Source organism: Protopterus annectens, chromosome 3.part1, assembly GCF_019279795.1.
Source record: "Protopterus annectens isolate FY-2018-M chromosome 3.part1, PAN1.0, whole genome shotgun sequence".
Classification (NCBI taxonomy): domain Eukaryota; kingdom Metazoa; phylum Chordata; order Ceratodontiformes; family Protopteridae; genus Protopterus; species Protopterus annectens.
The window spans coordinates 768337260-768360626 of NC_056732.1; the positions used below are offsets into that span (position 1 = coordinate 768337260).

General features: G+C 39.0%; 1 protein-coding gene across 1 annotated transcript in view; it reads right to left on the reverse strand.

The window, feature by feature from the left end:
- The window catches only part of LOC122797720 (CUB and sushi domain-containing protein 3), a 5249173-nt gene that overhangs the window by 1229600 nt on the left and 3996206 nt on the right, over positions 1–23367 (reverse strand). The window contains exon 36 of the mRNA XM_044066251.1: positions 23234–23330. Coding sequence (XP_043922186.1) covers positions 23234–23330 — 97 coding nt within the window. The remainder of the gene's footprint in view (positions 1–23233; positions 23331–23367) is intronic.

A 23367-nucleotide genomic window follows, 5' to 3' on the forward strand; every position in this document is an offset into this window, starting at 1 on the left:
TCCCTCTATTTGTCTCACTCCCCTTCAGTTCTATTTGAATTATATCCTTCCCTTGCTTTACCTTTCTCTACCCCCCTCTATTTGTCTCACTCCCCTTCAGTTCTATTTGAATTGTATCCTTCCCTTGCTTGTACCCTTCTCTAGCCCCCCTCTATTTGTCTCACTCCCCTTCAGTTCTATCTAAATTATATCTTTCCCTTGCTCATACCCTTCTCTTACCCCCCTCTCTATTTCTCTCACTCCCCTTCAGTTCTATTTGAATTGTATCCTTCCCTTGCTCGTACCCTTCTCTAACCCCCCCTCTATTTGTCTCACTCCCCTTCAGTTCTGTTTGAATTATATCCTTCCCTTACTCATAGCCCTCTCTTACCCCCCTCTCTATTTGTCTCACTCCCCTTCAGTTCTGTTTGAATTATATCTTTCCCTTGCTCATACCCTTCTCTTACCCCCCTCTCTATTTCTCTCACTTCCCTTCAGTTCTATTTGAGTTATATCCTTCCCTTGCTCATACCCTTCTCGACCCCCCTCTATTTGGCTCACTCTCCTTCAGTTCTATTTGAATTATATCCTTCCCTTGCACGTACCCTTCTCTACCCCCCTCTGTTTGTCTCACACCCCTTCAGTTCTATTTGAATTATATCCCCCCTTGCTTGTACCCTTCTCTAACCCCCATCTCTTTGTCTTACTCCCCTTCAGTTCTATTTGAATTATATCCTTCCTTTGCTCGTGCCCTTCTCTAACCCCTCTCTATATGTCTCACTCCCCTTCAGTTCTATTTGAATTAATATCCTTCCCTTGCTTCACCCTTCTCTAACCCCCCTCTATTTGTCTCACTCCCCTTTAGTTCTATTTGAATTATATCCTTCCCTTGCCCATACCCTTCTCTAACCCCCCCCCTATTTGTCTCACTCCCCTTCAGTTCTATTTGAATTGTATCCTTCCCTTGCTCGTACCCTTCTCTAATCCCCCTCTATTTGTCTCACTCCCCTTCAGTTCTGTTTGAATTATATCCTTCCCTTGCTCATACCCTTCTCTTACCCCCCTCTATTTGTCTCACTCCCCTTCAGTTCTGTTTGAATTATATCCTTCCCTTGCTCATACCCTTCTCTTACCCCCCTCTATTTGTCTCACTCCCCTTCAGTTCTGTTTGAATTATATCCTTCTTTTGGTCATACCCTTCTCTTACCCCCCTCTCTATTTGTCTCACTCCCCTTCAGTTCTGTTTGAATTATATCCTTCCCTTGCTCATACCCTTCTCTTACCCCCCTCTATTTGTCTCACTCCCCTTCAGTTCTATTTGAATTATATCCTTCCCTTGCTCATACCCTTCTCTTACCCCCCCTCTCTATTTCTCTCACTCCCCTTCAGTTCTATTTGAATTCTATCCTTCCCTTGCTCGCACCCTTCTCTAACCCCCCTCTATTTGTCTCACTCCCCTTCAGTTCTGTTTGAATTATACCCCCCTCTTGCTCGTATCTTTACTTCTCATTTTCTTTCATTTTGCTATCTGACATGCAATTACAATGTCTTTATACTCTTGCATCATACAGATGGAACTTATAACTGTAAAATTATACCCTCTCTACTGTTTACCACTGTTTTGTCCTCTTCCGGGTGATAGACTTACCAGCTAATAACAGGAAGGGTTAGAAAAGGCAAGGAGGTATTAACAAAATGAAACTTAATTGACGATGTCTTGCAGTAGAGAAATTAAAAACTGCCACTTATTATTCATATTTTCATATTTATATTAATATTTTCATAGCTGAGAGGCATAAATATTATTGATCAATATGGCATGAATTTCCATTGTAGGAGTCAGGAAAATTTGTTCTCAATGCCTATCTATACCATATTATACTGGAAATATTGCTAGTTGATTACTAGCAATTGGCAATAATTCCACATGTGCTTAATACTTCAGAAATGTGCAAACTACTGCATGTCATCAGGTGAAACCTTAGATTTTGTTGAGGAAACCTGTCATTGATATTTATTTGCACTACAAGTTGTACATCCTGAGACATATTCAGCATTATTTATCTTGTATTTAAGTATATGTTTTTGTATTTCTGTAAATATCTCAAAAACGTGGTCAGACAGGAATTTATTGCTGTCATGTGTCTAGTTAACAGCAATATACTGACAGTATATACTTAGGTTGCACAGTTTTCAGGATATGATAAACTGTTTGTAAATGTTTAGCAAAAATATAATTCTAGGTTTGTGTGCATTATAATATATTATAGTAATATTTTACTAACTATTATGACTGTAAAGTATATTTCTTAATGATAACATTGCTATATGTAGTTTTTATAGCTGTTGTTGCCACAGTGATGAAGCAGTTAACATTGTCGCCTCACAGCAAGAAGTTCTCTAGTTTGATTCTTGGCTGGGGTGCCTTCTGTGCAGAGTCTGCATGTCCTCCCTGCATTCACATGGGTTTCATCCTGGTACTCTGTTTCCCCTCCCACATTCCAAAGACATGCGTCTGGTGTGTTTCTCCCTGAGCTTCTGCTGAAAATAGGCTCTGTCCTAGTCAAACGTTCCTGGTCAAAAAATGTTACATTAAAAAATATGTATGTGACATTTCACACTACACAAGTGTTAAGGAAAAGACCAGACACACTTTTGTTAAAGGACACTTTTCAAATTATTTAAATGCCCATCAGTCTAAGATGTGAAATCAAATCAATGGCAAATGTTTCAAATCAAGTTTATAATATTTTATAAAAGTAATTACAGCAGATCAGTTTGTGTTGAGCATCAGTTCAGGTCACTCCACCTTCGTGGTTGAACACTTGTTTTTGCTGTGCTAACAGTATATCCATTTCATGAGTTGCTTTGTATACCTTTATGCCAGTTAAGAACAGCTCTAAGCTATGAAAAAAGCATAAGCATTATATTGAGAAAAAGACTGGTTCCATAGCGCAGAGGACTGGAGCCCAGATGGTCCCTAGATGACCTAGAATCAGCTAATGATTCAGATACTGGGAGAGGAATGGGTGTGAGTGGCTGCAGCTCTCCCATTGCATGGGAAGGGAGGTTGTCCAGCTTTCCAAGCCATTGTCACCACATGGAATACTGTCACCACATGGAATACTGAGACGTGTGTAGAAATAGAAGGCAGACACAAAAAGAGGTACCTTCACCCCACCAGACATTGCTTATGCTGTAGATGGAGACTAGTAACTCTGAGAAAGCATTCAACCACTATAATTCCCAGATTTATAACCCCCTGATCTTGCAGTACATGCCTGCCAGCAATAAGGGGAAAGGGTAATGTCAAAGTATCCCATAACCAGATGGATGAGGCCTACTACTAACTGGCACTAACCTTCAGCAGACCTCTCAACTGTTCTTATTTTGGAGGAACATTCCTATTTTCATACCCAATTTACCCTTTTACATACTGTTACTATTTTTTTGAGGCATACCCCTGTTTGTGGTATTGACTTACCTCTTTGCACAGTTTTCTTAATTCCCCTCACTACACATGATTTTTGAAGTTGCATAGTACACAGAAACCACACTATATGACCAAAATGCTAACTGCACCAATAATTTAAAGAAAGATGACACATATCTTACATCTTCATTTTTCAGAAGCAAAAACAAATGCCCTTTTGTGGTAGAATTCTGAAATATAGTTAATTAAAGCTTAGAGATTGTACATTCTCTTTGAAAATGTGATTATATTTTCCATCATTTTTGTCACTGTCTGTTTTTAAACATATGTTTCTGAGTGGTAGCATACATTCATACTTGAAGCAGAAAGAGTTATCTGTTATTTGTTATTCAAACTTAAAGCAGTTTAGATATTTAGATTTTTGTCTGGATGTACCTACTTTTCTAGGGTCTCTGTTTCTATTTTCAATGTCTACAGCTGGCGAAGTAATACAATAGCAGTCATGAGAACGGGAGAATGTCAGACCAAATAGCTGGTTTGGAGGGCTGATAATTTTCAACAGAGAACTGGCATGCTTCCTTAGTATGAGATAAATATAAAAAAAAAAAAAAATTACCTCTCTTTGGTCTTTTATTAGGAAAACACTTCATTTATTGTCTATATTTTTTATTTATTTGTTTGCATAAGTTAACTGAGAAAACCCATCTGGAGAAAAATACTCATTTTTCAGCTGAGGACTGGGAAAAAAAGCTTAGAGTGAAATACAGTTTACGACATTGTGCCATGTTATACAAAATACAAAAGTAAAAGAAAATAAAGAACAACATAAAAAGGGAATAATTTAAAAAAATAAACAACTCTTCCCAACGTAACTAGTGCTGATACTACATACCATAATAAATAGTAATTCTATAATAATGTATGTTGTTTTGTGTTACGTAGTGCTGATATCTGATATTATATTATTACATCAAAAAGTAACAATTGTCAAACAAGCTGATGTAGTGTTATCGATTTTGTCATTTTTACTATGCGTTCATAGGTTCATAGGTTCATAGGTGTGTACTAGGCTAATGGCCCTGGAGCCTTTACAAGCCTAGCCCATAAATGTGCCCTTGCATCGTGCCGCCCAATGTTAGTTCCCAGTGCCTCTATCAAGTAGAGCCACTGGAGTGATTCCCAGGGTGAACTTTCTGTTATCCATCCACTCATCAAGATTTCTCTTGAAGAAGGACAGTGAGGTGTTCTGCTTGACATGTATGGGAAGTCTGTTCCATAGCATGGGCAGTCTCTGGCTTATGAATCTGTCCCTCCAACATGTTCTGTTGATTCTGGTAATGAGGTTGAGGTCTCTGGAGAGTGTGGTGTGGAGGGATTGGGATTTCATAGGTTCATAGGTTCATAGGTTGGTACTAGGCTATCAGCCCTAGGGCCTATACAAGCCTAGCCATAACAATTCCCTGGCTATTTCTTCCCACATTATTTACTTTCCTGGACCCCTGTTTAGCAGGGCGACTGACGTGATCCCTGGGGTGAATTTCCTTTCTCCCATCCAATCGTCAAGGTTCCTCTTGAAGAGGTCCAAAGGGGCACTCTGCTTGACATGTATGGGCAATCTATTCCAGAGTCCGGGGAGTCTCTAGGTCAGGAACCTATCCCTCCAGCATGTTTTGTTTATTGTGATGACAAGGTTTAGATCCCTGGATCGTGTAGCTCTGAGGGATTGGGATTTCTTTAAGTGTAGCATGTCCAACAGCTCTGGGTTTGACATGGCCTTGTATGTTAAGCAGAGATCGCCTCTGAGTAGACAATATGCGACAGAGTATAGCTGGAGTTTTTTAAGGCGGTCAGCGTAGGGCATCTGCTTTAGGCCTGTGATTCTTTTAGTGAGGTATTTCTAAGGCCTTTCCAGTTGTTGCAGATGTCTTGAGAGGTACACACCAAATGGGGCGTTGTATTCTATAATGGGTCTAATGAGGGATGAGTACAGTGGGACAATGACCTCCTTTTTTCTGGATGAAAATCCCTTCGTGATGAGGTGTGCCACATAGAAGGATTTCCTGACTGTTGTGGCGATGTGGTTATCGAAGGTGAGACCACTGTGCACCTGTGTCCCTAAGTCTCTTATCACACTTTCTGTGTTTAGTGTACTGCCACCTATATGGTAATTCATGGATACATGTTTTTTCCCAAAGGGGATAACAATACATTTCTTGGCATTGAGCTTGAGCCCATGGCTCTGGCACCAAGCATCTGTTTCTGTAAGGCCCTTTTGTAGAGTATCCACATCATTTGGGGATTAAATAATGGCTCCCAGTTTGCAGTCATCTTGCAAACTTTGTTAGCCAGAGTCCCTTAGTGTTGACCTGTACTTCAGAGAAGTAGATGCCAAACAAGAGCGGCCCCAGGACTGAACCCTGAGGTACTCCACTTGTCACTTGTCTGGAGCTGGATTTGGAGTCGGCTACTTTTACAGTGTGGGTTCTATCAGTAAGCCATTTAGCAACCCATTGGGTGACATAGGGATTAATGCCCAACTTAGTAAGTTTATCTTTGATTCCAGAGTGGGAGATGGTGTCAAAGGCCTTGGCAAGGTCTAGATTGTCATTGCGTTGTCATCTTGTAATACGTTACTTTAGTTCATTTCATATTCTGATATCAGTCCATCTGATTAGCATCTGCTAATGTTAAACAACCAGTCACAGAATAATGCTAGCCCTAATTTCTTCTATTTTATATATCCTATACTTAATTATCTAGGACTATTAGAATTTTTAACACTCAATTAATCTGACACTCTTTAGAGTGGCATTATTTGTAGTTTTCTGATTCTATGAACTTTGAACTCTAAAGGACCGAATATTTGCTGTCATCACTGTATTTTCAAATAATTAAATATGAGCTAAAGGCAATCAGATTATCAGTTGTCTTTGGCTGTCTAGCAGTAACAACCAGAGCTTCTGTGCTCCTGTCTTTTGGAGATTATGTTCTGCGCAGTCATTAAAACCTTAGTCATGACGGACCTTTGTTTCTAGAAGAGATTGTTTAAAATGTAGATCATTTAGGGCACTCTGTATTTGTTGTCTTCCTCACAGATATTTTCTTAAAATGTCAGCAGTTATAGAAACAATTATAATTAACTTTATTTAGTTTGCAAATCTAATAGCGTACCAGGACCTTTCATGTGCAAATGTAAAAGAAACTGTTCTTGTCCATGATCTTGAGAAAATGTGCGCTATTTCAAGACTTTAATTGTTATACATGACCAGTAAATATTTTTACTTCTTTTACTACTTTACACTTCCTGTTTAACCCCACTGGCAGTCTAGAAAATCATGATGAAAACAGTGAAAAACAAAACAAAACTCAAGAATAATAAATATCTTATTAATCATGGTACAACAGCACAACAAATTATGAATATTCTTGCAAATTGCCAAAGCATGTGATAATTCTTCCATTCAACTACACTAACCAGCAGCAATTAAGAGTCATGTTGTTAAATATCCTATGCAGTTCATTATAGCCCTAGAATGGATTCAGCTTATTAACTGCCACTTTTTTTCGCAACTTTCTTCTCCCTTGCACCACTCTGTATCAGCCCAAAAGGTAGAGAGACCAAAAATATTAATTTCAGTTGTATGAGCAGTTGTTTCTCCTCCAAGCCTCCTAGTTAAATATCTCTTTCACTGTACTATGCTGGTATAATGCAGAGGATGTCTTCTTCAGAGCTAGGAGCTTTTCACGTGACTGTAGTTGGCTGTTTTTCCTGTCATTAAATCCCCTCCCTCTGATAAATATATTCCTAACGCTACATGTGAGGTTCTTACGTCTGGGTTCTGTTACTCCATTTTGTCTAGTTTCTCTAATAATCTGCATTTTTAAATGGCCTACTTCTTGTGAATTAGTTCCAAAATTAATTGACTATACTTTCCCCAGTCTCCCCTTACTTTCTCCTACCTCCCTCCCCAAGTTGCATTTTCACTAGTGAGGTCAGATCACTAATCTGTCTCCTCTGAAATTAATAATCAACTCATAAAACAGAATTAATAATTTAACAGTTAGGAATTATACTAAGGCAAACCACATCCCATTAAGTGACACTTTTGTAAAAATTCAGGGCTTCCCCTTAACTCAAGACCACAGCTGTTTATGCCTAATTATTCATAGAAACCCTTTGCAGACATTTAAATGGGTGCATAGATGTTGCAATATCTACTAGAAGTAAGATGAAAACAAACCCCACTGGTGGAATCCTCATCTCATCATGATATATAACAAAAAAAATCTCATGGCAAAAATCAGAAAGAGCAACTTCCATATAGAAAAAAGCTCTCTCATTCAACTAAACAAGAAACTAAGAAGTCTAAATAAGTTTAACATGGCCAACTAGAAAGTCAGGATAGCTTCTTAAGCTAAAGACAGTCATAAGGCCTTCTACAGCTATGCCCAGAACCTTAAAGGAAACACACAGCAGTGTGCTGAACTGGTGGTGAATGGCACTGCCTTCACTTATCAAGGAGATGTAGAGAATCTATTAGCTGACATATTAAGCCCTAACTTCACCCCTCACTCCCTCTTGGCTAGCTTGTGTGAGATCCTTTCTAGCATAATCCCCCAACTATTAGCTGGCATCAGGTTATGGCGGTGCTCACTATGTCCAAAAATACTGCCATAATAGGCCCCCCAAAAAATCCCTGGTTGCCCCTTGAATAGTCTAAAACACGAACTATCAGGACCACTTCAGGCACTTTTCAGCTATAGCCTCAAAACAGGTTACATACCAAGTGAATGGAGGACTGCAATAGTCATCCCTCTTCATAAGGGTAGACAATCAATTGACCCTTGAAACAACAGACCCATCAGCTTGACAAGTCTAATATAAAAAACATGGAATGAATTATCATGGAAATGATCAACAAGAACATTGGCAACCCACAGATAATGGACCCATCTCAGTTTGGCTTTGTTACGGGAAAGTCATGCCTACTTAACCTGCTTGATTTATTTGAGAAGGTCATCAGGGCATTGGTTGATGGTGAAACAATGCATATTGCATACCTTGACCTAATCAAGGCATTTGATAAAATACTCCACTCAGGTATTTTTGGTAAACTCTTCAAACGAGGAATAAATCCCTACATAACTCACTGGATTGCTGGCTGGCTCGCATATAGGACCCAGGAAGTTGGGATTGGTGAAACCACCTCTACCAAGAGACCAGTCACTAGTCTAGTAGCTCAGGGCTTTGTGGTGGGCCCATTCCTGTTTGGCATCTCCTTCTCAAAAGTAGAGGGTAATGACAAAGGCATTTGGCTCACCAAGTTCACAGATGACTGTAAATTGGGAGCTAACATAGATTCCCCCCATAACACCAACATCTTTCAAGATGGTCTGACAGAGAGCAATGACTGGTACCAAAGCCATGATATAAAACCCAATGTCAAGAAATGCATTATAATTCCCTTTTGGAAATTGTCCACCCAAATTAATTACTTCGTTGATAAAATAATCATAACAGTCAACCCAGTAGTTAGGGATCTGGGAACATATGTAAACAGCAACCTGGCCTTCAACCATCATGTATCAAAGATGAAAATCATTCTATGTTGCCCAACTTATAACTAAGGGTATGGCATCCAGGTTCAAGGAAGTTATTGCACTCAGCCCTTATCAGACCCATCAATGAATACTATTCACCCTTTGTCATCTTCGTAACCAGACATTGGCAACAACTGGATCACCCAGAAAGGTTCCTTACCAGGAGAATCCAGGGAATGGTTACCCTGTCCTACATAGATTGCCTGAATGCCTTATCACTGTAATCAGTATCCTACAGGCTGCTGAGAGGCGATCTATGTCTGGCTTATAAGGCATCCTCAGATCTAGTTCTGATGGATCTCTTGCACATCTACTTAATAAACAGCAATAGAAACACTAGATCCAAGGATTTGAATTTCATTTGTTACATAAATAGAACATGCTGGAGGGACAGATATGTGACTCATGGGATCCCCGTGTTATGGAATAGACTCCCCAACCATGAGAGGCAGAGTTCATTCCTAAACATATTAAAATGCAGTCATGACTACTGGATGGAGAATCACAAATTCGCCCCCAGTCTGGGTCCCATAATTCTGATGGATAGAAGCTGTCAAGAAATAAAGTGTTCAACAAATAGCACCCCCCCCCCCAAATCACTTAGCTGCCTCCTTACTAACCTACCCTATCCTGCCCTCCTAATAGACGCCTATGGTACACAGGAACAATTTGGGCTGGGGTGCATGGCTAAGCTTATAAAAGCCTTTGCAATTGATAGCCTAGTCACAATTTATGAATTTATAAGTAAATCAAAGGGCTTTACAACTTGTTGTTTAGGCAGACCACAGAAGCTGTCTATTATATTTGTATTTTATCATCACCTTCTTAAAGCAGACCTATGCCTACAACATTAAAGGACTCATTAGTAACTTAAGCCCCCACCCCACCCCCACACACAGATACACAGACACACACACAGGCACACACACACCACACACACACACACACACACACACACACACACACACACACACACACACACACACACACACACATGCACACATGCACACAACCTAATCAAATGAGCATGCACATAGTCATAGTAAAAGTTTAGCTTCATGCTACAAAGAGTTCCATACATATGGAATAAATCCCACCCTCCTCTTTCAGTTAAATTCAGCCCATCAAATCTTACTTTCAATAAGGAATTTGATGACTACGTGAGCACCCCCAAGTACCAGGACACCAAGCTCCTTGGTAGCCATTAGGCCTTGTTCACCAAACCTTTGAATTTCTGAAATGTGGGTAATATAATGCAGTGATTTACTTGCTGGTGATAAGCTAATTCAAAGCAGACTGAGGGAAGTGCATCAAACCTCAGACAGTCAAGGTATTCCCAAATATATAGCTATTGAGCTGCTTCACTGATACTTCAGTTAGTATGTAACTGGAACTGCACATCAGATGACCTTGGTTTAAGTTGCAGCTGCAGAATTTCTTTTTTCATATTTGATTTACTTGTTCCATATTCTACGCATGCCAACTTTTCTATGTGTTCATTATAAATATTTTTTGTGGACTTGCTACGGTAGATATTGAGATAACGTATCTGTACCATAGACCATGATAACATAACTGGTCCACGTGGCTGGACAGCATACTAGGATGACTGATAATGAGGACAGATATGGGCTATTTAAACTCTTTCTTAACTTCCTTAATCTAAGCCTCTACAATGGTTCTGCTCCTGAAGCAATAGCCCTTGCCATACATTACACAATAGTGGACCAACGACAGACCCTGATAACTGGAGAACTATTAGGCTGAATAGTCTCACATGTAAAGCTAAGGACTTAATTACCACAGAGCTCACTAATCTGGACATCAAAAATCTCTGAACCCTGGACCTTCATTGATTCAGCTTTGAAAAAGGAAGGTCAAGCCTTTTTAACCTCATTTTTTTGATTGAAAAAAAAAATCAACGTAACAGTGGATAGTGGCTATGAACTACATACAGCATATCTGGATCTGGTCAAGTCCTTTGACACAATTCCTTATGCCAGCATTATTGACAAATGTAAATTAGAATATAAATCCCTACATTGTGCAGTAGGCAGCTAACTGTGTGTCTGACATACCGGGTGCACTTCAGAAAGCAAAATATTTACCAGTTGTGTACCATTGGGATCAGATGTGGGCCCTCTCCTGTTAGGTGTACATTTTTGAGACCTTCAGACCATTCCTAGCCTATGGTTATCCAAGTGTGCAAACAGCAGTAAAATATGTGTTGTTACTTAGTCTTCAAAGTAGTAGACAATCATCAGACAATCTATGTAGACGATTCTACAGGAATGAGAAGTGCACTATTTGCTTCTCCGAGAGAGCAGCTGATGCATAGAACAGACTACCAAATTACATTAAAGCAAGTACTAGTTTAGATATTATTAAGAACAGCCTGGATACTTATTATGGGAACGATTGCTTTGGTATATGGGCAAGCTAGAAGTGCATTAATGCCCGTGCTTGAAATATTTGTATGTATGTATCTTTCAATGACTCACAACTGCTCCAATATTGGTTAGGCAATGTTAAAAATTGGTAGGACAATGACCTCAAATGAAATGTAAAAAATGTATATTTACTTTTGTAAACAAAACAGTTTTCCTTTCCATATAGATGATTCCAGTCAGACACTGTTGTAAGGAGTGAAGGCACTCTTGTTAAAGTCCACTTAATTTGAGAAACCTCAGAGTTTCTTAACAAAAAAGATTGGTGGCTTTAGCAATCTTAATTATCATGAAAGACTGACAGCTCTCAGCTGTACTCAGTTTCTTATAGATTTCTCTGTGGGGATCTGTGTCTATCCTTTTGTGTCATATAATAACTGACCCTGTTTGACTTTATATTCCTTTGCAGAATAAATAGTTCCCAAATACTTGGTTAAAGGAACTAACCCTTCATCAAGAGATAAATACGTTATTTTAGCAGAGTAGATTCATATCCCAATGTATCTTCCACCTCTGAAACAAACTTCTCCTGCATGTTAAGCAGAGTAACACACTTGCCAATTTTAAGGTACGCACAGATAATTGGATGGACAAATGGTCTACATTGTATTGTCCTTCTTTAATCTGCATGGAATGTTAGACTATAGGGTATTGACTATGCCTGTAATGGTCTATAGACGTATTCCCTAGTGCTTACTGATGAACCTATGAAAATATAAAGGTATAAGCAGCGGAGGGGACAATTTTGGCTGTTTCAGTGCCATGGCTTGTAACATAAGCAGGAAATGGCATTCACAAGAGTTTCAGTTTAAGTCAAGGGGAGTAAGGTGAGTCAGTAAGTCAAGGGTAGTAAGGTTAGTCAGTAAGGCCTCTGTGAAACAGACTCATGGTACTGTCTTAGTCTGTCGTGTTGGGTTTGCAAGCTCTCATGATGTCTGTGTGGTGTTTTTGACTGAGGTTTTTAAACATGTCTGTGAATCAGTCTTACCTTGTTAAAAATGTTAAACAAATAAACAAACAAACAAAGAGAAGTCTCAGAAATATTAACTTATTTATTTGCTTTGTTTGTAGGTGCTTTATAATATGTGTATACTACATCCCCTAATAAACAAACAAAGAGAAGTCTCAGAAATGTTAACTTATTTATTTGCTTTGTTTGTAGGTGCTTTATAATATGCGTATACTACATCCCCTTGTTTTTGTCATTACTTTCTCTCTCATGATTAACAACTGCTTACGTATCAAGACTGCATCATTTTCACACTACATTCCAAGTTTCTTAACTCATAAAATCGGAAACATTCTCTAAAATAGGAGGTTACTTTATAATTATCCCAATCAATATGTATCTGATTTTCCTTGTTTGTTTTTAAGCATTTATTCAATTATCATTCTTTATATTTAATGATCAATCTACCATTGAACAAAAAAATCAGCATAGCATTGCAAATCTTAATTTCTGGGTCTTTGTCTTTTCTGATAAGACTCAAGACCTGCAAAAACTATAAGTACTGTTGGTGAATCTCTGCTAGTTATTTTTCACACACACACACACCCTCCCACTCCTTGATCTGCTTTTTAAACTTGATGATTTTAAGATGCCCTCATTTCCTGTAAATTGAGCTTTATAAGCACCCCCCTCTCTACATTGCTGTTTATATATTGAATTATTTAGTTTCCTTTCCTTGTGCTTATTTTGAAAAAAAAGTGCATTTTCTCTTTCATTGTCTGTTCATTCTACTGATTTACTTGCTCTGACTTCATTATCTAGCTAGCTGTTGGATAAAGTTGTGTATTTTCACACTCTACCAATCACTTTTCTGTCTTTTTACATCAAGACGACAGTGAATTTTATATCTAATGGCAGTGGGTGGTACCTGTTTTATATAGGTTGGGGAAACACACTAGATTTTCTTACATGTAGTTATTTTATTGGCGGGAGGGCTTCGTAATCAGCTTACCTTGATTTTAGTGCTTTTGTAAATTCTGCACAATTGAGTGTCTTTTGCCTCATTTCTACAAAATAGTGTTTTTTTTTTTGAATAATCACACTTTTATAAACTATGTAAAGTACACTGCTGCATCTGTATCTTTCAGTTTGTTTGTGGTGGTACTTCACTCCAAATACTGTTTTACTCTGCTTTTACATTAGGATTTTTCATCTAGTGGCAGTAGGTGTTTACCTGGTCATCTGAGTGGGAAGCACATAAACAGGCTCTCAGCCTCTAAGTGTAGTCATTTTATTGGCCAGAGGGCTCAGTAGTCAGTTTTCTATATTTCCAGTGCTGCTATAAGTTTGGCACATTTACACAGAGCTGTGCCAATACCCTGTACAAACACAGACATCTGGAAACATTGCTTATTTTCATTATAGTGGTGAAAGTTTACTGTGCGAGTAACCTTATTAGAGCACCCAGGACTATTGCTACTCAGACAGCATCTAATTTAGTGCTGGACAGCATTGGTAGTTAGGCTAGCTGCAGGTTGCACGAAGTAAGCACCCTTCCCTCAACCGGTTACAAACACCTGCCTCTCCTATTCTTTCAAGTACACAGTAGGACCTGCAACCATGGATGGGTGCTGGTCTACTATCTCTGCATCCAGCTTGGTCAACGTGGCTATCCTAAGGCAATGTAACAATTGCCTTATGTACACTGACAACCACTTAATCATCACACAAACAAATACACTATGTGAGAAATGTAATTACACACTGACACTGGAGGCTAGACTCTCACATACAGACAAAAAAAGCAACAAACAGGTTGTCAGTAACTCAGACACATCACTCCCCACACCTGCAAAGGACCACACACATAAACCACAGGTGTTCACATGTAACTTACTCACACCTCAAAGGCCTCAAGCACAGTCTACAGAAACTCTGCATGCACACAAACAAGACAATTACCATCACAACACATTCTGCCACATCTCATTGTGTCTCAACTACCAAGCTCATAAAACAAAACACTCCACAACCCAGTATTCCGGTCATAAGAGTCTCACATGAATGACACACTGATTTTCCTCTTACCAGGCTGGATAAGGGGAAAGTTAAAGATAGTTGCCTATCAGGGGCTAGGATCCATCAGATCACACAAGCACTCAGGTCACTTACCCCTAAGCACCAGTATGACTTACTCATAGTCCATGTGGGTGTAAATGGCCTGAGATGTACATCCTTGGACTACATGAAGAGAGACATGATTGAACTCTGAGAATATGTGTCACGGGAAGGTATGAGCATAGCACTGACCAGCATTCTACTGTCTCCAAGGATGATGCCACAATACCATCAAAAAATGATCAAATTTAACAATTGGCATAGGTAATAGTCTCATTCCAAAGGGGTCCAAAACTTTTCATCCTGGAAGGACATGGTTGACAGGCCATGCTGCTTTACCAGGGATGACCTTCACCTGTCACTGCTTGGCTTTTGGATATTGGCCAAAACATTATCTACCCCTATAGTGCCATTTTAGGCATTGTCAAACAGACAAACCATCCAACATAATAAAAGCTACAATGGGCAAGCTAAAGGTGTTATTGTTCAGTACTAGAAGCCTCAACAAGAAACTGCACTCTCTGGAAGCTGTCCTTGCCCTGGGGAATGTGACATCTATGCACTTAATGAAACATGGTTCAAAGCCATGGAAAGCACTCTGGCAGTGCATGGCTATAATGCCTTTCGCACATTCTGACTACTCACTGAACATGAAAGAGCAAAAGGCATAAGTGTATCTATCTACATAAAGGATAAGCACACCTCAAGGCTTGTCAATCAATTTGATATACTTGAGCTATTCCATGTCCAACTAACCATGGAATAAATCCATTATCTTGCTAACTACTGGTCCTCCACCATGTACCAGGAAACTCATGCATAATTCCTAAAGTCACTAGAATCACTCACCTTCCGGCCCAGTACCATACTCATGGGTGATTTCTAAATTCAAATGTCCTGGAGCAGCTAGTCTGTACTCCTATTAGGATAACAAATATCATAGATCTGAAACTCACAAATATGGGAGAGTGCTGCATCCCTTAGTGTGATATCCTCTCTGGTAAGATCAGATCAAAAAGTGGTCTCCCTTGAAATAAAGGTAAAACTAGCCCCTCCACCTAACCCCAAAAACTTTAAAAACTTCTCTAAGATAAATTTCCCCCTATTAAGGGAGGGCATAATGGGTTTTCAAGCTCCCCTAAATCCAGAAAACAAAGAAACCTATGCAGAGATGTACACAAAATCCCCATATGACCATATAAACAACTGCATAGAAACAGCAGTACCAGACCAAAATAAACCCAGGTCAAACCGTAAAAACAAGCCACCCTGGTACACTCCTGGTATTAATAGGTTGTAGAACAAAAGATAGAAAATCCTGTAGAGAAATAAGAGGGAATATACACAACAGAACAAAATGTCGCTCATTAGTCTAAACAAGCCAATCAGAGAACTAGTCAAATGTCTGAAAGCAGACTTTGAGGTAAAAAGAGCTTCCAAAGCTAAGGATAACCATAAGGCATTTTTCAATCTTAAGGGCAACACCCAACAGCATGCAGAGTTATTTGTAGATGGCATCAGCTATACCCATCTAGAAGATATAGAAAATCTACTGGCCAACAAATTCAGCTCACATTTAACCTCCCCATCTGACCCAGTTCTCCCTTTAGAAATACCCTCCACCACTCCACTGCCAATTAGCACCAAAGAACAGGCTGCCACTGCACACTCTAAAGTTAAAAACACAGCTTCAATGGGGCATGATGGTATACCAAGTTGCCTTTTAAAAAGCTTAAATCAGGACTTATCAGGCCCATTAGCATCTCTTTTTAACCATGGCCTCTGAACTGGCTTTCTCCTAGTAGATTGGAGGACAGCAACAGTCATTCTTCTGCATAAAGGGGGGCCATCTACTGAACCAGGAAATTACAGGCCCATAAGATTGACTAGTCTTATATGTAAGGCCATGGGAATAATGATCATGGACCTGATAAATAATGATATAGGAAACTTGCAGAAACTGGGCCTGACCCAATTCATCTTTGTCAAGGGCAGGTCATGCCTGCTGAATCTGCTGGATTTCTTTGACAAAGACATTAAGGTCATGAATGGCAGAAAAGTAGTACATGCCACCTACCTCAGCCTGGCATTTCCCACTCAGGTATTATAAATAAATTCACAAAACTAGTTATAAATCCTCATGTCACCAGATGGATAGCCATTTGGCTCGTGGACAGGACACATGTGGCTAAAGTGGATAAATCCAGATCCAGCAAGAGGCCAATTACTAGTGCTGTGTCACAGGGCTCAGTGCTGGGACATGCCTGTTCAGAAAATACTTTTCTGAAGTCAAGGCTAATGTAAAAGGCATCTGGTTGACACAGTTTGGTGATGACTGCAAGTTGGGGGCATCATTGAATCACCCAAAGAAATAGATATCCCTCAGGATGGTCTAGGTCAGACAAATGATTAGTGCTAGAACCTTGGCCTAAAACTAAATGTGAAAAAATGCATTATTTTACCCTTTGGCAAGTCAAATACCCATGCAAATTACAACATCAATAGCACACCCCAAAGAGTAGACTCAGAGTTGAGAGATCTAAGTACGTAGATAGATAGTAGCCTAATCTTTGACTACCATTGCCAACTGGCTTACTGACAGAACCCAGACTGTAAAAGTAGCCGACTCCAAATCCAGCTCCAGACAAGTGACAAGTGGAGTACCTCAGGGTTCAGTCCTGGGACCACTCTTGTTTGGCATCTACTTCTCTGAAGTACAGGCCAACACTAAGGGACTCTGGCTAAAAAAGTTTGCAGATGACTGCAAACTGCAAGACATTATTGAATCCACAAATGATGTGGATATTCTACAAAAGGGCCTTACAGAAGCAGATGCCTGGTGCCAGAGCCATGGGCTCAAGCTTAATGCCAAGAAATGTATAGTTATCCCCTTTGGAAAAAAACATGTACCCATGAACTACCACATAGGTAGCAGGACACTAAACATCGAAAGTGTGATGAGATACTTAGGGACACAAGTGGACAGTGGTCTCACTTTTCATAACCACATCGCCACAACAGTCAGGAAATCCTTCTATGTGGCACACCTCATCACTAAGGGCTTTTCATCCAGAAAAAAGGAGGTCATTGTCCCACTGTACTCATCCCTCATTAGACCCATTATAGAGTATAATGCCCCATTTGGTATGTACCTCACAAGACATCTGCAACAGCTGGAAAGGCCACAGAAATACCTCACTAAAAGAATCACAGGCCTAAAGCAGATGCCATATGCTGACCGTCTAAAAAACTCCAGCTATACTCTGTGGCATATCGTCTACTCAGAGGCGATCTCTGCTTAACATACAAGGCCATGTCAAACCCTGAGCTGTTGGACATGCTCCACTTAAAGAAATCCCAATCCCTCAGAGCCACACGCTCCAGGGATGTAAACCTTATCATCACAATGAACAAAATATGCTGGAGGGATATGTTCCTGACCCAGAGACTCCCCATACTCTGGAATAGACTGCCCATACATGTCAAGCAGAGTGCCTCATTGGCCCTCTTCAAAAGGAACCTTGATGATTGGATGGGAGATAGGAAATTCACCCCGGGGATCATGTCAGTCGCCCTGCCAGACAGGGGCCCAGAGAAGTAAATATTGTGAGAAGAAATTTCCAGGGAATTGTTATGGCTAGGCTTGCATAGGCCTTAGGGCCGATAGCCTAGTACCAACCTATGAACCTATGAACCTATGTGTCCACTGTGATGAAAAAGGGTTTTTATGTGGCACAACTTATAAGTAGAGGTATGGCATCCAGATCCAAAGAAATTGTAGTCCCATTGTACTCGCCTCTCATTAGACCAATAATTGAGCACAATGCACCATTCGGCATGTACTTGGCCAGGCACTTACAGCACCTGGTGCAACATCAGAGGTTCCTAACAAAGAAAATACAGGGTGTAAACAACATGAGCTATGCAGATAGACTACAGGCCTATCCTTTTACTCTATCTCATACAGACTAAGGGGTGGCCTATGCCTGACCTAAAAGGCACTCTCAAATCCATTCTTGATGGAGCTGCTACACATTCACAAGTCAAACAGCATGAGGGTTACTCAATCTAGGGATCTAAACTTAGTCATAAACTCAAACAAAACATGCTGGAGAGACAGATATATGTCTCAGAGATTGCACTTTCTCTGGAACAGACTTCCTATTCACATTTAGCAATGCCTTGGCCCTCTTCAAATGCAGTTTGGATTAATGGATGGGGAATTGTAAATTTACACCTGGGGTAGTGTTTATGTCCTTTATGGACAGGGGCAATCTATAAGATACTCAATGCACAGGCACAAATGCATGCCATCATCATGCCCTGGGGCCATATTTATTTATTCTTTGTTGACCAGGAAGGTCCGACTAAGACAGAGCCTATTTTCAGTGGAGGCCTGGGGAGAAACACTCCAGACGCATGTCTTTAGATTGTGGGAGGAAACTGGAGTACCCGGAGGAAACCCACACGAACGCAGGGAAAACATGCAAACTCCACACAGAAGGTACCCCAGCTGAGAATCGAACCGAAGAACCTCTTGCTGTGAGGTGACAGCGTTAACTGCTGCACCACTGTGCCACCCATAAATTGGATAAAATCAACTTATGTTGGCTAGGCTTGTGAGGGCCCTTAAGCCATTAGCTTCTGCAAAGATATAAAAATAATCCATCAAAGTAATTCCTTTATACCAAATCTGTCAAAGAGAAAATATACTTAAAAAAAAAATGTGTTTTTCCTCCTGCACCCCACAACAAGCAACTATAAATATACTAACTCTGAAATTGCACAGTAGTGGGGGGAATGACAAATTGTTTTATCACAATCTCTGTGATTTCAGACAAAACAGAAAAAGTGCTGAAATTTAGAAGTTTAAGTGAACAGGGTATACTCAAACAAGTTGTAACATGTTGATCAACTGTATGCATCTATATAAGTGAATCCAATGTCATGCAGCAAACCTTCTTTCTTGTCATTGAAGTACAGCTTGATACTGAATGACACCACATTATCAGTTTTGATTTATCCTAACTAAAAAGATCCGTGGCTTCAACAATTTTAATTACCAGAAAAGTCTGACAGCCCCCTATTTGTACTCAATTTCTTATAGATTCCTCTGTGGGAATCTGTGTCTGCCTTTTGTGCCACACATTAACTAATCCTGCTTGACCTCATATTCCTTTGCAAAACAAGGAAAACAAATGAGTTATTCTGCATGCTGTTATGTGAGAAATGAGCTTTGAAATCAACAGTTTGAGGCACGGGTCAGTTTCAAATCAACTCCTAACATTAGTTATTCAAGCATATTTCCTTTAATCTGCTTTTCACTGCAAAATATTTTTTTTCGAGTTATATATTTAGTTCAGTTTATTGTAAGCAGTGTTAAACATATTACCATACATTTTGATCTGTTTCTGTACAGTAGACAGAAAAGCTAATATCCATGTAATAACTAAGAAATGTGAAGCTTATATTTCTGGGTTAAAAATTACATTTTCAGGAATAGATTCCAACATATTTTTTATCTTTTTGCTTGCCAGTCAAGCTAACTCAAAAAAATTGCCTATCTTTAGGGGTGACCCAGAAGCATTGCCTAATTAAATAAACTTGCTCAGACTTAAATAGTAAACAAATGAAGGTGGAAGGACTCAAACCTTATATGCTGGGTATAAAAAGCAGCTTATTAATAATTCAGAGCTTCAATAATCTGCACTAACTGCCAGACTTAATGTGTTACTTCTAACATAAAGCTAAAACTTCTGGCAGAATAAAATGCCATCTAAAATTTAATTACAATGCTCTGGAAAAAAATTTAAAAGAAGACTGAAGGCATAAAAAGTTAAGAACAATGTAGTTTATGTCTGGAGTTGCCATTCAGGGCCATATATTACTCATATACCATTTTAATGATTTTAAGACAGGCATATAAGATAAGCAGTGGCAGCTTAGATATAAAAATCTTAATACAGGAAAATATATACTAGTATTCCTAATGGTAGCATTTCCAAATATAGACTACTTAACCAACTTTCTTGAACAATAAAGTAATGATGCGGATAATGTATCAGAAAGGAAAAAGTTTGGCATAGTTAGTGCAATCATTATTAAAGCTGACATGAGACAGAAGACATTTCTGTGCATATTTATAGCATTGTTCATAACAGGGAATAAAGGCAATGTGCTACTGAAACTTACGAAGCTGGGTGAACTGACAATGCTTTGGACAATACAACTGAAAGAACTACAGACAGTACAGTTACCGCAAGCATGGGTCTTAATTTAATTTGTTTCTTTAATCAGTATACAGTCCCAGTCTCTGTTTCTCCAAGTGTGTAATGCTGTTTCATGCAGTGAAAACAAGGCAGACTGGCATTTCTTTGGCAGCTCATTAGCAACGTCCCAGAATGTGCCCCTTTACAATGTGACACTACTCACCAACTGCCAGAAGCATTGTCATGAACGTTCCTTCAGGTTATATAAAGTCAGGGAAAAAAAACTCAAATAATGGAGCAGGACTGAGTTACCAGAGCTCTGCCATCTCTACAAGACTATTATATTTGAAAATTTCAGTCAGGATCATAGGGCACAGCAAAGTGATGTTGCAGATTAATTAAAAAAAACACAGTTAAAACAAGAAAGAAAAAATAAAGATAGACAAGATATATGCTCATACTAGGCCATACGTCTGTCGACTACTACACGCCTAGCCAATAATCAGAGGTCTGCATCAGACCCTGTACCTTGCATCTTGTGAGGTAAAGTCCTTAAACATTATGCCAACTGTATATTTGCTGAGGTAATGGGAGGAGTCCAATATATATCCTAAAGTTATTGCATAGTGGCAAGATCAAACCACATTCCTCTGAAAAATATGAATGCCACAGAAAAGTTGTCAAGTAAGTCATCACTTTTTTTCTTTGTCAGAGTTTGTGACAAACAGAAAAGAACACGTGCATAAATACTACTGGCACTTTAGTAGGATGACTGTTCAGGGGACATTAATACAGAAATGAAGTCAACATAATATCCTTGGATATTAACAAAGCAGTGGAAGTCTGTTAGTCAAAAGAATAGCATGCAGTGATGTGAGTATGGTTTCCATGTCTTTCCTAGACATAATATAATACCCCCAAAACTCTTTTTCATGTTTTGCTTTCGAAATGCAAATAGGGCTACTTATACTGAAGGGGGGAGAAGTGCAGTTTTAATTCAGACAAATCTGGTCTTTCACCACAAACATCCAAACTCCAGAATTACATGCATTTTAACTATACACAACAATTCTGTCCGCTGTCCTGGGTGTCTAGGATCCAAGAAACTCCAAATATATTTCCAAAATAAACACAACTTTATTTGTAGAACCCTCTGTGTTAAGCGCTTTCATCTAATATTATACACTTCATCAGAACCAGTTCTGCCTTAACACAGAGAGTTCTACAAATAAAGTTGTGTTTATTTTGGAAATATATTTGGAGTTTCTTGGATCCTAGACGCCCAGGACAGCAGACAGAATTGTTGTGCATATTTACTGAGTTGACTTTCGCTGAATACGTTTATTGAATTTTAACTATACTGAACCAAAACTGCCTACACTAAAACAATGAAATATATATTTCTTTCAAAATAATAAATAAAAAAATAATGCATACTTAATTTATGATTCACAAATTCATGTATTAGTTTAAAAATATGTACATTAACTGCACACATTTCAACTTGATTCAAATATATCAGCTTTGTATGTATACAGATATAATACTCATTTAATGGACAACTGTGCAAAATTACCTTAAGACAAGCATTCTGCTTTTATGTAAAACATTTACAATAAGGCACCTTCCAGTGAATCGTGTAGGGAGATTTCTCCAGAGCCTTAACAGGCTTTTGTTTAGTTTTTGTTTTAGAAATATAAATACTTAGAGACTGTAGAATCAAGCAACAGTTTACATGCTGAAAGCATTCAAAGTACAGTGCAAATGCTTTTATTAAGTTATATGTGTACATAAATTAATGTACCTAGTAATACTAGTCTCATATTCCATTAGTCTGGACCTCACTACAAACATAATTTAATTGAAGAATTCACAACTTATTAATATTTGGGAGTCTAGTCTATAAAATGGGCAGCATAGTGGCACAACAGTTAACATTGCTACCTCAAAGCTTTTGGTTCTCTGGTTTGCTTCCTATATGGGATGCCTTCCATGCAGAATATGCCTGTCATCCTTGTGCCCATGTGGGATTTTTCTTGCTATTCCTGCTTCCTCCAGCATTCTAAAGACATCCTGTTGTGTGAAATGTCAACATTCTAAATTGCTAGTAGGCCAACAGATAAACTTATGAAACTTGCATGTGGGCATACAACCTTAGATGGACCGGGCACCCTGTCTCGCACTGGTTATCTGCATTGTACCCTATGTTTGCTAAGATAGGCTCCATTTTCCCCATGACCCTGAATGGGGTAAAGGGGGTATCAGGAAACAAATGAATGGAACTGCAAATGTCTGCATTTGTCTCCATTACTATTTAACCCTAGTACTTGCTACTGATGGTAAAAATACTGCAACTGTTTGGAAAGACTGGCTAAATTCCGAAAGGGCTATAATATGCACATGGTACAACTCTTTTCTGTTCAAGGTAAATTTAAAGAAATGAACATTTTGCTTATTTGAATTTGCTTTATTTTATAAAATTAATAATTCACATTACCGGAGTAGCTTCCTAGTCTTGGAACATTGCTGTCGGCACCATCATAAAAATCGAGTGAATCCCAGTTAAGTTCTGTAGCAAATTTTATAACTTGTACCTGTGAAAAATATAAATACATAATAGGGTATAAGTTG